The sequence below is a fragment of the Lampris incognitus genome, chromosome 13 (assembly GCF_029633865.1).
Source record: "Lampris incognitus isolate fLamInc1 chromosome 13, fLamInc1.hap2, whole genome shotgun sequence".
Taxonomy (NCBI): Eukaryota; Metazoa; Chordata; class Actinopteri; order Lampriformes; family Lampridae; genus Lampris; species Lampris incognitus.
This window is the reverse complement of record NC_079223.1, coordinates 9,383,348-9,397,735: the sequence shown is the minus strand read 5'-3', so window position 1 is coordinate 9,397,735 and position 14,388 is coordinate 9,383,348. Positions and strand designations below refer to the sequence as shown.

The 14,388-nt window shown below is 47.8% G+C and overlaps 1 protein-coding gene across 2 annotated transcripts in view; it reads left to right on the top strand.

Annotated features, from left to right (window-relative positions):
• macrod2 (mono-ADP ribosylhydrolase 2) overlaps positions 1 to 14,388 on the top strand; it is a 622,428-nt gene that overhangs the window by 479,335 nt on the left and 128,705 nt on the right. For both annotated transcript variants that reach the window (XM_056292387.1, XM_056292386.1), the window contains exon 8: positions 3,303 to 3,376. In XM_056292387.1, the coding sequence (XP_056148362.1) occupies positions 3,303 to 3,376 (74 nt within the window). The remainder of the gene's footprint in view (positions 1 to 3,302; positions 3,377 to 14,388) is intronic.

Sequence of the window (14,388 nt, the reverse complement as noted above, 5' to 3'; positions counted from 1 at the left end):
CATAGTGCTAAAGTCGATTGTGCATTTGTAGAAACGGCACACTAAATAGATTAAATGTATTCGCCGCTATCCGCCCGCCACTGTAGGCCTAGCAGCTCTATCATTTATGATTGAGACCTGTTCATACCTTGAGATTTGATGTCCCTCACACCTGCCGCCTCTCTTTGTCTTTCTTACGAGGCGACAAACAGAGCGTGCATAGGCAGGCCCCTCACCCTCCCACGTGTGTTATTTATTTATCCGTCCGTCCAACTGATTTATTTATTTATTCGTCCCTTTATTTGCCTCCTTCTCTGACGCGCCTCCCGTTGTGTGCGCTCTTCAAAAGCGGCTGCAACTCGAGGGGATGCACACGTTGTCAGACCGCCCCCCCCCCTTCACACATCCGTCTGAGGATGTGACTCGATGGCGCGAGTCACAGTATTAGCATACACATCCGGGTACGGGCGGAAAATAGACTCCAGGAAGACGCGATCAGACAAACAAACAGAATCACATCAGAAGTGTTAACACGGGGCCGGTGAACTTGCTCCGGGAGACAGAAGGGGGTCAGCTGTCAGGCAAACTGACTCGGCGTGCAGGCTGAGACGGTGAGCGCTCGGCTCGCAGGGCAGCTGGCGCGGGGCGGGGCGGGAGGCACGAGCAGACACCGTGCTGTCTGCACACCGCCTAACAGAGCCGTGGCAGCAGACCCTGTTTTCACCCGGCCTGGTATGCTGCTCACATCCCTCCTTCCACCCGGGGGCTCGTCGCGGAGCTCAGCCAGCGCTCGGCAGCACTTCAGCTCTTCGCCGCTCCTCGGCAGAGCTGCTGTCACAGACGGAGGGAGGGAAAAGAGGAAAGGGCGAGGAGGGGTAAAGAGAAAAAAATAAAATAAGAGAGACATCAGATGGAGGCAGACAGGGTCGGTAGGAAACAACTAGCGAGACTTGTCAAGCGCCTCGGTTCGGGACATTCTGAAAATGTTGTGTGGGAAGCGACATGGACACCAGCTGGCTTGAGGGTAAAGTGGGACAAAAGAGGGATTGTAAGCCCGGGTCTTTTATCCTTGCCTCCAGCTCCAAGGTTAGAGGTCATTGCAGCACTTGCAGGGCTGTTACATATAGGTCATATAGTGTTATAATCATTTGCGGTGACCCAGGAAAGGGGGCAGTATTTGAGTGTGTGACCCATGTTACAGGCAAGGAGTTACAACCACGGGCACTGTGCTTGTATGGGTAGATGTGGGTTGGAATTGAGGTCTTGACCCCTGTCTTCAGAAGAAGACATAGTGTTTGTGTGTTTAAACCCATGCTCATATATGGACCTTAAGGGTTAGCGTATAGAATTATAGGGAAGTTGTGAGTTTGAATCCCAGACCTTCCACCCGGGGTCAGAAAAGAAGCATGTTCGTGTATAATTCTTAGTCCATTTTTATGAAAGCTGTAGTACCATTAAACTTTCTATGGCAGCTTCAAACTGTCGGTTTGCTGTGAACACTTAAAACACTTATATCAAGTTTTACTTGAGGCTCAGAGGGCACTTTTAAGCTGTGCATGCTCCCAAGTGTTCTGGACAAAGCTACAGACGTGCTGCTCTGCAACGGACTAGAAGATTTTCAGTGGCTTTTGCTAATGGCAGATGTATCCGTGTTGTAGGAAGTCGAGAATATGTTGTAGGAAGTCTGGTCCAATGGCGTCCGGGTCATGTGGTGGTCTATTCCATTACCTACCAACACGGGGATCGCCAATTCGAATCCCCGTGTTACCTCCGGCTTGGTCGGACGTCCCTACAGACACAATTGGCCGTGTCCTGGTCGCTGCACTAGCGCCTACTCTGACCAGTTGGGGGGAGGGGGAACTGGGGGGAATAACGTGATCCTCCCACACGCTACGTTCCCCTGGCGAAACTCCTCACTGTCAGGTGAAAAGGAGCGGATGGCGAATCGACATGTATTGGAGGAGGCATGTGGTAGTCTGCAGCCCTCCCCAGATCGGCAGAGAGGATGGAGCAGCGACCGGGATGGCTCGGAAGAGTGGGGTAATTGGCCGGATATAACTGGGGAGAAAAAGGGGAAATCCCCCCCCCCCCCCCCAAAAAAAAGGAAGTCTGAACCAATGCTTCTTTTCACCTGACAGTGAGGGGTTTCACCAGGGGGACGTAGCACTTTGGAGGACCAGTTCCCCCTCCCCCCCGAACAGGCGCCTCGACCGACCAGAGGAGGCGCTAGTGCAGCAACCAGGACACATACCCACATCCGGCTTCCCACCCACAGACAGATGTGGTCAGTGTCCCCCCCACCCACCACCTGGCCCCCCAGTGAGAAGCACCCCACATGCCAAGAGCAGGGAGGAGACAACACCTGGGCAGTCCAGGACAACGATGGGTCCCAGCATTAACATCCAGCATTTCAAAAGTCTTTATGATACTATTCCCCCATCCGCCATTTTTTTTGGGGGGGAGGGGTTCCCACTTTTTCTCCCCAATTGTACTTGGCCAATTACCCCACTCTTCTGAGCCATCCCAGTTGCTGCTCCGCCCCTCTATCAATCCGGGAGGGTTGTTGACTACCACATGCCATTTGAATACACGTGAAGTCGCCAGCTGCTTCTTTTCCCCTGTCATAGCACGTGGGAGGATCACGCTTTCCCCCCCAGTCCCCCCTCCCCCCCAAACAGGCACCCCGACCGACCAGAGGAGGCGCTAGTGCAGCGACCAGGACACACACCCACATCCGGCTTCCCAACCACAGACACGGCCAATTGTATCTGTAGGGACGCCCGACCAAGCCGGAGGTAACACGGGGATTCAAACCGACGATCCTCATTTTGGGAGGCAACGGAATAGACCGCCACGCTACCCAGACGCCCCCAAAAGCATTTATACTTAACGGCTTGCTGTAACTTCGGTGTAAGCTCTTGTCAACCTCTGTATAAGTACAGTAAATATCTTAACGTCAGCATCAGGTAGAGTCTTCCTTAGACTGGCCTCCCTCAGGCCATATTTGTGCGATCAATACAGTATGGTGGTTTACTTCCTGAGCTGGCACAGCTTTTACTATGAATACAGCAGTTAGCCACATAGTCTCTAACACTCTCTGGCTGATCCGTCAGCGCTTTGCTGGGCTTGGAGAAAAAGGGATGGCATGAATGATGACACAGCAGTGTAGATGGTTGTATACGTCTCAACACAGAGACAGAAGCAGCAATAATCAGCTCCATGTTAGGCGGTGATATAACCGAAGACCTGATTGCAGACATGCCGGAGCTTGTATCTACGCTGTTTTATCTCACAACGTGTGTTCTGTGTGTTCCTTTCTTTAGGCTTTCCCAACGAGCCCGCAGCTGACATCGCTCTGAACACGGTGAAGAGATGGATCGAGGAGAACCTCGACAAGGTAGGACGAGCAGGGATAACGCGTGGTCGTCCATTAGTGGGGGGGGGGGGGGGGGGCGCTGTTTGTCAGCGTCAGTTTCTCCAACTTTGTCCGAGCGGAGGTGAACTGATGGCCACAGAAACACGCAACACTAATTGTCGTGTTTTTTTCTGTATCAGACATCCACCTGCCTTGCTTGATCAGCCTTTTGGTTTTGTGGTCTGCATGCATATCAAATTAAAAGCCAGTCCGAGACTAATCAGGCTTTAAATGGTCTGTCGCCTTTTTAAATGGGTAGAGCACCGGGGAGAGCGTGTCGTCCTATGAAGCCTAGAGGAAAATAAACACATTACACACACACCAAAAAAAAAAAAACTGATTGGTTTTGAATTAGATAAATGATGTTAACGCCTACCAAGGACTGAGGGTACAAATAGTCTGTAAATACCCAGTCATTCATGCTTCCCAATCAATTCCGCCATCACCGTTTATTTGCCGGGAGACAGAAAAGAGTGGCAATTTTAACTGAAAGGCAGTGCAAATTACATTATCTTCAAATAGATGGTCTTCTTGCATTCTAGGTGTGGGCTGAATAGCAAAGTAGAGTCCTGGTTCCATCCTCATTAAACCTCATAATCTATCAATATCCAATCTGGGGAGGCCAGAGGATGCTCTGTGCTGTGACGCCGCAATAGCTGCAACAATAGCGTCAAAAAAACAAAATTTCTTGTCTGTTTTTCTTGAACCTGGTTTGGAGATGTCTAAATGTTCATTCCTTCCTGTAGCGTGTCGGTGACAGTTGTCAGCGCTGTACTCGTTGTGTGGCCATTTTGCTTGGCAAGTCAAAATGTTGCGACACTTACACAGTTTAAAGTGTGTTACGTTTTGCTTTTATAACGCCGCTCGTCAAAGTAAGTAAACGGCACTCAAGTGTGAAGTATTTATCTTGCCATTATATTTTATATATCATCATTAATGTTTTACCACGACAGCTCTGTATTTATTAGGAGAGAGCTTGTTACAGCGAGACAGAACATGTCAGTTTGTAAGCCGGGGATGGATAATAACACAGGGGGGGGTATCTTGGTTGATGAAACCAGCATATACTATATCGTTCACTTGTGGGATGAGATGCTTAATTAAGCCTCCAGATTGATGTGCCACAACATCCCTCCGCTGGTGTCATGGACGCCTTGGACAGGCAGAGAGATCCTCCGTAGCCTCTGGGCCACTGCACCGCAGATGAGTCTTGGTTGCGGTGCTTGTCCTTTGCCTGGCGACCGCCTTAGCGTGCACCGTGGGACTCCGTCAGCACTTGAGTGTTAAGAGGGTTTTAAATTGCTTGTTGCCAACTGTAAATAAAAGTGCTAATGTGCAAAGCTGACTTGTGCGAAGGTGTTGTTCTACGGCCAGTATGACGACCCGGTTTTACGGAGGTGATCGGGAGGAAAAGACAGTGTTGGGATACTTTAATCCATCCAACTATTATCCAAACCACGTATCCTGCTCTCGGGGTCGTTGGGAGGCTGGAGCCTATCCCAGCAGTCATTGGGTGGCAGGCAGGGCATACTTTAATAATAATAATAATCATTACATTTATATAGTGCTTCTAGACACCCAGAGCGCTTCGCATTAAAGGGGGTAACTCACTTCAACCACCACCAATGTGTAGCACCACCTGGGTGATGCACGGCAGCCATTTTGCACAAGAACGCTCATCACACATCAGCTTGAGGTGGAGAGGGAAGAATCATTGAGCCAATTACATGGGGGGATGATTAGGTGGTCAGATGGAGAGAGCCAGGTTGGGAATTTTACCAGGACACCGGGGGACCCCCTACTCTTTGTGATGAGTGCCATGGGATTTTTAATGACCACAGTGAGACAGGACCTCAGTTTAACGTCTCATCCGAAGGACGGCATCTCCTACAGCACAGTGCCCCTGTCACTGCACTGGGGCTTGATTTTTGTTGTTTTTATTAGGACCAGACAGAAGACTGCCCCCTACTGGCCCACCAACACAACTTCCAGCAGCAACTCGGTTTTCCCAGGAGGTCTCCCATCCAAGTACTAACCAAGCCCCTACCTGCTTAGCTTCCATCATTTGGCAGAGCCAGGGTACATGTTGGTATGGCTGCCGACAATATGTGATGTGTTGACTGACTGCCGTCCCTGATGTGGGTGGGTCACACTGTAAAAGGTTCATGTGGAGACGTGGAAGTCCAGGGTCCTCTACGGTGTCCGGCAAAGTTCCAAAAGAGGAAGAGACGGGTTTTAAAACTGCGACAAGACCGAAAGCGGGTAAACTTTTAGGAAGATCAGGGTGAATCAGATGTTTTGTTATATTACCCAGAAGAAGAGCCGTGTTTCGCTAAGATTAGAAAACCTTCCACTGGACAAGATACACCGAGGACGGATGTCGCCTCACTAGTTTCCAGTACATTCAGTTACAATAAGCTTATATTCAATTTTGGTGTAGCCCAAGAGAGCGGGAAGACGAGGTCTGTGGCTGATAATCGTTCCTCCCACAAGTAATTTCACTTGGGCTGTTGATATCGAAGAGCAATAACAAAGCCTATTATAACTCTGATAGCATTTCATAATTTACTTGTGTTTGTACAAGAGGAGTCTGCATGATGATGCTCCAGGGAGCGGCATTAACGCTGATCTGGAAACCTTAACATTAACCAGCATGCCTCCCTTCTTCGTCTGGGACCTTTTCTCAAACAATTAATCAATTTTAGCGTTTGCTCGGTATGACACACCCAGTATCGTCATGACTGATAACTGATGCTTAATCTCACGCTCCGCCATGTGCTCTCTCTGGCTCTTCTTTCAGGTTCTGGTCCGACAGTGAGATGAGCATAAGTCAAATAAGACGTGCAGAATATGGGGCAGGGGTATTTTTATGTATTGTATATAAGGTGTCGTACATAAAACCCCTCATTGTTGATTTTCCATTCACTTTCTCATCTCGTGGGTAATCACGGTGAAATAAGATGTTGTATGATGTACTATCAGAGGGCTCACAAAAGTTCAATGCCTCCCCCCAACAGCGCATATCATAAATTACACCGAGCCCACATGGAATCTGCAGCAAGAACAAGAGGTTCGAGGGCCAGTTTATCATGCAAGGGACAATAGGAACTAGATTACTCGCTCCACTCACCTCCAGCTCTGTGCAATCAGCCCTGCGGAGCCGGTGTGGAGGGTATCCACAGAGACGAGTCATTTCAGGGCCATGATAAGGCCTTTGCTTCGGGGATGATAGTGTTCTATTGTGGCTGAATCTGAGCACAATGGCCTGGCCCGGGATCTGACACACCGGGGTGCCAGAATACAAACTACCGCCTTTTTTCTATTCCACCACTCCAAAATGATAGCATTGTCTATGTGTGTGTGTGTGTGTGTGTGTGTGTGTGTGTCTTATGAAGTTGAGGCGCTAGTGGACCTGCCGATTGTGTGGTAAGTTCTAGTCACACACACATTCCAATTCGATTTCGAGTTGAATTCTCCACAGATTGAAGTGTGTATACACGCATACACGCACACACACAAAATGTCATTGGCAAGCAAACACACAAGAGGGTCTGAAGACTATGTGGATTGTTAAGAGAGCCAGGAGCAAAATGAATCGCTCGTGTTCGTGTGTGGTGCATCTGTGTAGACACCACCTTGTGTCTGTGTGTGTGGGGGGGGGTTGGTGGGTGCAGGTGTGTGTCTGCGTCAAGTTTGTGAGCGTGCGTCTCCGAGAGGAAGCAAAAGGACGGCAAGTGATTGATTAGTGGCGAGTTTATCTCGTGGGCCAGCACGGGAGCCCTGATGCCCTGGCGGCTCACACAAAGGGGCCCTGACGCCTGTGTGAAATCCACTCTGAAGAGCACAGAGAGCCATTGTGGGAGGATAAGTAGCCTTGTTGTGGTCAGGCAGAGCAGATCCTTTAATCTAGAGAGACTAGAGTGTCGCAATGATCCTTCAAATCACAACAGATGAAAGAATGTAGGAGTCCTGCACAGCCAAAAATGAAATATGTGGCTTTGTGTAAACAACACAGTAGATGGCTTTTTTTTTTCTCCTTTGGTAAAACATGCAGAAGAGCTTTGCAGACCGAGGGGCAGTGACAGTCCAGTGCAGCCCGCTCCTCATGGGATGTTGGAGGCCCTCCGCTCCCCTTCCACCTCCCCCCGCCGAGGGTCCACACCCCCTTAGACTTGTCTGGCTCGGGTTTATTTCTCATTCTAGGATGTAATTTGGTTTAATTCAAGCTTACATTAGTTTAATCTGTGGATGAAAAATGGAGTGTGACACTTTATTTGGCTGCCACAGAGCGGCTGTGGATGGCCAGTGTTTTTAATGAAGCATTTCGAAAGGCCTAGCAGCGAGGCATTACTGACACAGTCTGAGCACTCGAGACAGATCGGGAGTCTGTAATAAGCTCTGCGGCACTGCGCTGCTCAGGGCGAAATTGATGTGTAGAGATTTCACCTTTCAGACATCACTCTGTGTAGGGCTTTAGCTTTAAGCACTCCGGTGAGCCAGTGACTGGCCCCAAACCAGGTGTTTACATCCTTTTTTTCTGTTCTGTGGATTTCCTTTTTACTAACCATTTGTCATTATGGACCCCCACCACCACCACCACCACCACCCCCATCCCCACCTTCAGATAATAAATCCCATATCGAGTGGTGGGTGTGGTGAATCACAGTCAATCTTGATATATGTCGAGCGACTAATAGAAATAAATATGTGTTTTGTATGATTGTGTACTTATGCGCAGGAGGAAATCAGTTTAGTCAGCTGTCTGGGGTTCGGCTGATGGAGCTATAACCTGACAGCAGGAAGGTGCTCGTTGTCATTTGGCCAAACAAGATGGATGGTCGGCGTTATCATAGCTATATTGTGTGCCTCACCTTTGCCTAATATGATTTTGATTTTCTATGTTGTGACAGGTTTATCTGACAAACAGACAGACAGTGAGTCACATATGTGCTCCTTATTCAGGTGTGTCTACATGTGGCAGTTGAGACGAGGCTGAACTGCTCTTTACGTAACATGCAGGGGTGCTATCATGCCCTTTCCATGTCTTGGCTTTCTGCCCATTTTATTTATTTATTTATTGCATTGTCTAGTACAGCGTTTCTCAAACCTCTCCTGGAGGAGCACTTGTCCTGCATGTTTTAGATCTCTCCCTGCTCCAACACAGCTGATTTAAATTATCAGTTTTGTTATTAGGCAGCTTCAGGAGCTCATAACGAGTTGATCATTTGAATCAGCTGTGTTGGAGCAGGGAGAGATCTAAAACATGCAGGACAACGCTCCTCCAGGAGAGGTTTGAGAAACGCTGGTCTAGTATCTAGTCAGTGGGCTCTGCCAAGTCTGCATCTAAATGGCGTCCAGGTAGTGTAGCGGACTATTCCATTGTCTACCAACACAGGGATCGCTGGTTTGAATCCCCGTATTACCTCCGGCTTGGTCGGGTGTCCCTACAGACACAACTGGCCGTATCTGCTGGTGGGAAGCCGGATGTGGGTATGTTTCTTGGTCGCTGCACTAGCGCCTCCTCTGGTCGGTCGGGGCACCTGTTCGAGGGGGGAGGGCGAACTGGGGAGAATACCGTGATCCGCCCACGCGCTACGTCCCCCTGGTGAAACTCCTCACTGTCAGGTAAAAAGGAAGCGGCTGGTGACTCCACGTGTATCGGAGGAGAAGTGGTAGTCTGCAGCCCTCCCCGGATTGTCAGAGGGGGCGGAGCAGCGACTGGGACAGCTCGGAGGAGTGGGGTACAATTGGACGGGTACAATTGACAATTGGGGGGGAAAAGGGGGGGATCAAAAAAAAATTCTGCATCTAAAAGTGAGAGGAACACAGGTTTGAGCTGCGCGTGTCTTCTGGACGGACGCCTGAGTGCCGCTGATGGTTTGTGCAACTGGCACGACGTTCAAAGCCTGTTCCCGTCTTTTGAAGTCAGCGTCTTGCTGCTTTGAGTTGGTGGCTGTGACAGAGAGCATCGGGGCGATGGTCTGATCCGTGGCATGACTAAACATTCTGCTACACTTCAGCATGTGGATGCAGAGGAACACTCTGACCTCGGGGCCCAGGAGGGTTTCACGCTCTTTACCTGCTGTCTGTTTAAACACCTGCAGACTTGGCCTCCGTATCAACTCCTCACACCGTGATGCAGCTGGGGAGAGCGGATCCCCTAACAGTTTCCCCTGCCAGAGAAGAACTTCCCTGACACCGACGCTAATGCGTATCATGTAGTCTGATACATTAGTGAGAGTCAACTGGCCCAAGGCAGTAGAGCCAGAATTTTATGCCTTTTATGATCTAAGGATTTTATTATCTGCTTCATTCTGGATAATATGATGTGTACTTTTTGATTTCTTTGACCCCAGGTTGGTGTAGTTGAACAATTTTTAATGTTCAAACAGATTTAAGACGATATGGATCCGATTTCAGATTTGGCAGTAGTGAAAGCTATTTTGTAATTGGAACATTGTTGGACTCTGCCTCCCTTCTAATCTGCGAAGAGAGGAAAAAAAGCAGTGCTGAATAAGCACTAGTGCTTACAAAGTTAAAAAAAAAATACTTTGTCCTGTTGCAGTATTTTCTACTTTTTATCTGAATGGTGCGGTTGAACTCTCGCCTTCGGAGAGGAGTCCTCGTATACACACACAAGTGGGTTAAAGCATATCTTTTCTACATCACTTCCCATCGAGACACAGAGATGTTGCTTTTCTTCTGTAATTGCAGAATGATCACCCCACGCACTGATGTTAGGTAGCTTGGATTTTCTGTTTTGAAAGGGATGAATATGAAATGATTTGGTGTAGCCCCACTCTGAGTGAAAAGAATTTCAAAATACTGTTTATAGGCCTGATTGCATCTCCCACCAAAAGAAAGAGCCAATTAATTGAAACGCTGTTCATGTTAATAGGTTACAGCTCTCTTTCAAATGCAAAGGTTGTATTTTGTTTTATTCAAACACGTGCATTGTTCTTTTCAGAATAGGTTTAATTCCAATAGCTATGGCTGTTAGTGAGGATTAGAGGGACTACTAACAAGCAATGGTCCATACATTAAATATATACTTTTAGACCAGCGTCACTGTTTTTGTTTGTTAACTTCACTTAGGGCTGTTGAGGAAGCACTTTTCTTAAAGTACCCCTCCAAAAATCTGTTTTTCTTGTGTTTGTGTCCCTCAAAATGTCTGACCTGACTATACTGACTTGTGTCTGTGCAGTTTTTCACTGGAGCGACGTCTTCACATTCCCCTACTGTCTGCACACGTCCCTAAAATCTGAGATTCAAACGTATCCCGCGCAAGCTAGATTTGGTATGTCACAAATCCAAGAGCCAATCGCTGTCTAGTATGCAAATGTGGGGCAAGCAAAGAAACCTGGAACTTCCTGCACAGAGCAGACTTGTCAGGACAGAGAGCGAGTTAGCATTAGCATAGTGAACGTTTTGACAGCAAACATGGTGGAGTGTGCAGTTTTTGCATGTAAACAGGACACTGGAGCTTCCTTCCATGCTCTACCAAAAAAATCCCACTATACAGCTGAAATGGTTGGAATTTATTTAGACATCAGGCTCACATACCTACAACAAAAATGCATTACCATTCTGATACAGCCACTTGTACAGGGCTGCCGCAAATCTGTTGCAACAAGGGGTTTGGACAGAGGGACGAACACAGATAGTCAGTCACAGATATATTTATTATGACACATACAGAAATGAAGAGCCGGCCACAGATCTGGCTGGCACGGAGAGCTTCCCAGTGTTTCCCAGGTGCATCACGCGCTCCTTCCTCCCTTCTCCGGCTCCGCTTCCTCGCGGTGGCACTGAACCGGCAGTGGCCCCGCCCAGTGCACTTTGCTGTCTGTGGCACATGCGGCATCTCCCTTGATCCCATGCCCATGGCCCAGCACTTCCCCACGGCATCGGCCCACTCAGGCTCTCCCGCCGTCTCTCTCTCTCTCTCTCTCCTTCCACACCAGCCTGCCATCTCTCTCGTCTGTCTTGTTCTTCTGGTACATTCGCCTCCGCCCGGTGGGGCAGTAGTGGTGAGGCTCCGCTTACCATGTTGGCTGAAGAGAGCGAACCGGTGGCTCAGCAGCCAGCGGAGGGTATAAAGGCTCCACAGTCATGCCGGCTCACCTCAGGTGTGTCCTCCTCCCCACTGGTGCTAACGCGACCCTGTCCAATTTGCTCTTCTCATCTTTGGAATCAGTTTCCGGTTCAAACATATACGGCTGATTACTCCTGCATTACCAGTTGGCATTGTGTTATGTACAGTAAGTAGCAAGCAAAACAGAAAACAAGCAGAGGTTCCTGTGTTTGATGAGCAGAGTTGATGACAGTAAGCAGGTATATTCACTGCAGGCGGGGGGATGGGGGGTAGGGGATAATTGAATGAGGGCGGGGATAATTTGCATATTCATAGATTCTTTTTTTTTAATTAGATGTGATTTTCAGGATTTTAGCAAGATAATTGAACTTATTCTGCAGAAAAAAACACATCAGACAATTTATTATATCAAGCAGAGCATTTTGTATGTCTTAAAACCTGACTGGAGGGGGACTTTAAGTGCCCCTTCCCCAGATGTTTCCACATGTACACATGCAGCTCACCTATAGATAAGGCCCGCCGTGCACTAACACATGAACACTGAGATAGGATGCCCACAGGGTTTAGCTTCCTCCATCCATACAGATACTGTAGTCCCCCCTCCTTGGCTACTGTATTGGAACAAGCTATCTTAATGACATGCTAATTGATTTAGTATAGTGCAGATAGCGGTAGGCTGGCACCATGTGATAACACCCGAATGGGTCGCGCTACTGGTACAGGCGAGGACAGGGGGCCCATCAAACCCCAGTCAACTCATTCACTCTGTTCAAGCACAATTTTACACTGCACTGCACCATGCTGAAGCATGGGGACCTTAACTACAGAGATGTGCAGGCGTGTGTGTATGTGTGTGTGGGGCAGGAGGGGTTAGTATACGCCACTTAGCATAGCTCATTTTAGGACCACAGTGCGAGGTCAGACAAGCAACTGGACACGTTGTCATCAGAGCATTCATCGCAGCTATTAATTACACACTCTATCTACAGCCTGCAGAAACAGATACAGGATGAAAAACCTAATGACCACTCCACTCACCTCTCACTCACCGGGGTTTATATTAATCCATAAAACACAGGACACAAAAATAACCTTGGCTGGCATCTCAGTTGTACTGAGTCAGTTCTTCCTGGTAACAGCCAGAGGAAAACTACGCTGTAGGTCAGTTACTGTATATGAAGCAGATCTCATGTACAATGCAGCAACATATGTTGTTGTCATATCTGGCATATTCAGATCCATAGTCACTTACTGCCGTTTACAATTTTCTGTGTACCGAGTATCGTGCAACAGACAACATTTTGAAGTCATACATATAAGGTCAAAATGTTATGTGTCCTTCAGCCTTGTAAAATAGCTTCACGTTCACAGATAGACCAAAAAGCCATGTTGAGCAACAATTTGCCCTCTATGTGTTCTATTTTAAAAACGATGCTTATAGAGCAAATCCTCTCTTGGTTGTAACACTGGCTTCATAATCCTGCAGTGAAGGGAAAAAAGGGCCTTGATAGTAGGCTTTATACCCAAGCACATATTACATTTTATCACGGGTGACTGCATTTTGGTACACTGAACACAAGCTTGGAGAGCCTATAGTGGGGCAGCAGTTAACACTTACATACAGAGTATTTCACGGCACCCTAGCAATCCAAGGTACAGTTTGTCTGTTATTAACAAGCATGAGCAGGATTTCCCGGGGTTTCTGGCGCTGTTGGCTTTAGGGTGGGGTTCAGGGAGGAGGGGAGGAGACCACCGCAGTGATTACTGTAGCTGTGGCTGTGTGATTGCAGGGACTCTGGCATGTGATTGGGGGGAATGGGGAATATCTCTTGCCATCTGAGAAGGGGATCAAATCAGCCTCAAAGCCTGGCTGCGGGCGATGGTGCATTTGAAAGTCAATGTTTTATTTCTAGGCATAAATTACTTGATCGGGGCGCTTTTTATTTTTTTTTTTTATTTTTTTTGCTCAAGGTTGTAGCCAATACTATAGCTTGCAGCGAGAAAACAAAGGTCTGAGGTTTGCATTTGTCATGTCAAGCACATCCTCATTAAGTCAATAGGCTTTACTTACAAGGAGTGTCATGGTTTTAAATTAGAATTGAACTGGCTGCACAGAAACAGAAACATTGCTCGGGTTGTTCTCTAGGACTCTCTAATATCTGTCACAAACTTAATCTCAAATCTGAATTTTTGGATTTCATTTGAATTCAACTAAAGTCTCAGTACAACCCAAGCATCAGTTTCCATTAAGCTTTGTGATTTTGTATCAATCATATACCAAAATGAAGATGTTCATATTTTTGGTGATGTCCAACTGAGTCAGTGCAAAAATGAGTAAATGCTATTCATGCATCAGCTAAAATGTTGAAGAACCTGTGGTTCAGCTTGATACAAACTGAACTCCAAAGAGTTATTAGAGCTGGGCAGTATTCTCCAACAGCATTTTCACTTATTCAGCCTCCCAACCCTTTAATTGATGTCAGTGTTTTGCTGTGTGGCTGCTTCATCTCCACAGTGCTGATCATAGGGAACTGATGAGCCAAAACATAATGGCCACCTACCTAATAAGCTGTTGGTCCTCCGTGTGCTTCCAAAACAACACTGACCCGCTGAGGTATGGACTCGACAAGACCCCCGAAGGTGGCATTTGGCATTTGGCACCAAAACATTAGCAGCAGATCCTTCAAGTCCTGTAAGTTGCTAGGTGGAGCCGCCGTGGATTGGACTTGCCGGTCCAACACACCCCACAGATGCTCAATTGAATTGAGATCTGGAGAATTTGGAGGCCAGTGCGACACCTTGAACAACACTTGAACCATCATGTTCCTAGAACCATTCCTGAGCAATGTGGCAGGGCACATTATCGTGCTGAGAGAGGCCACTGCCATCAGGGAATTCA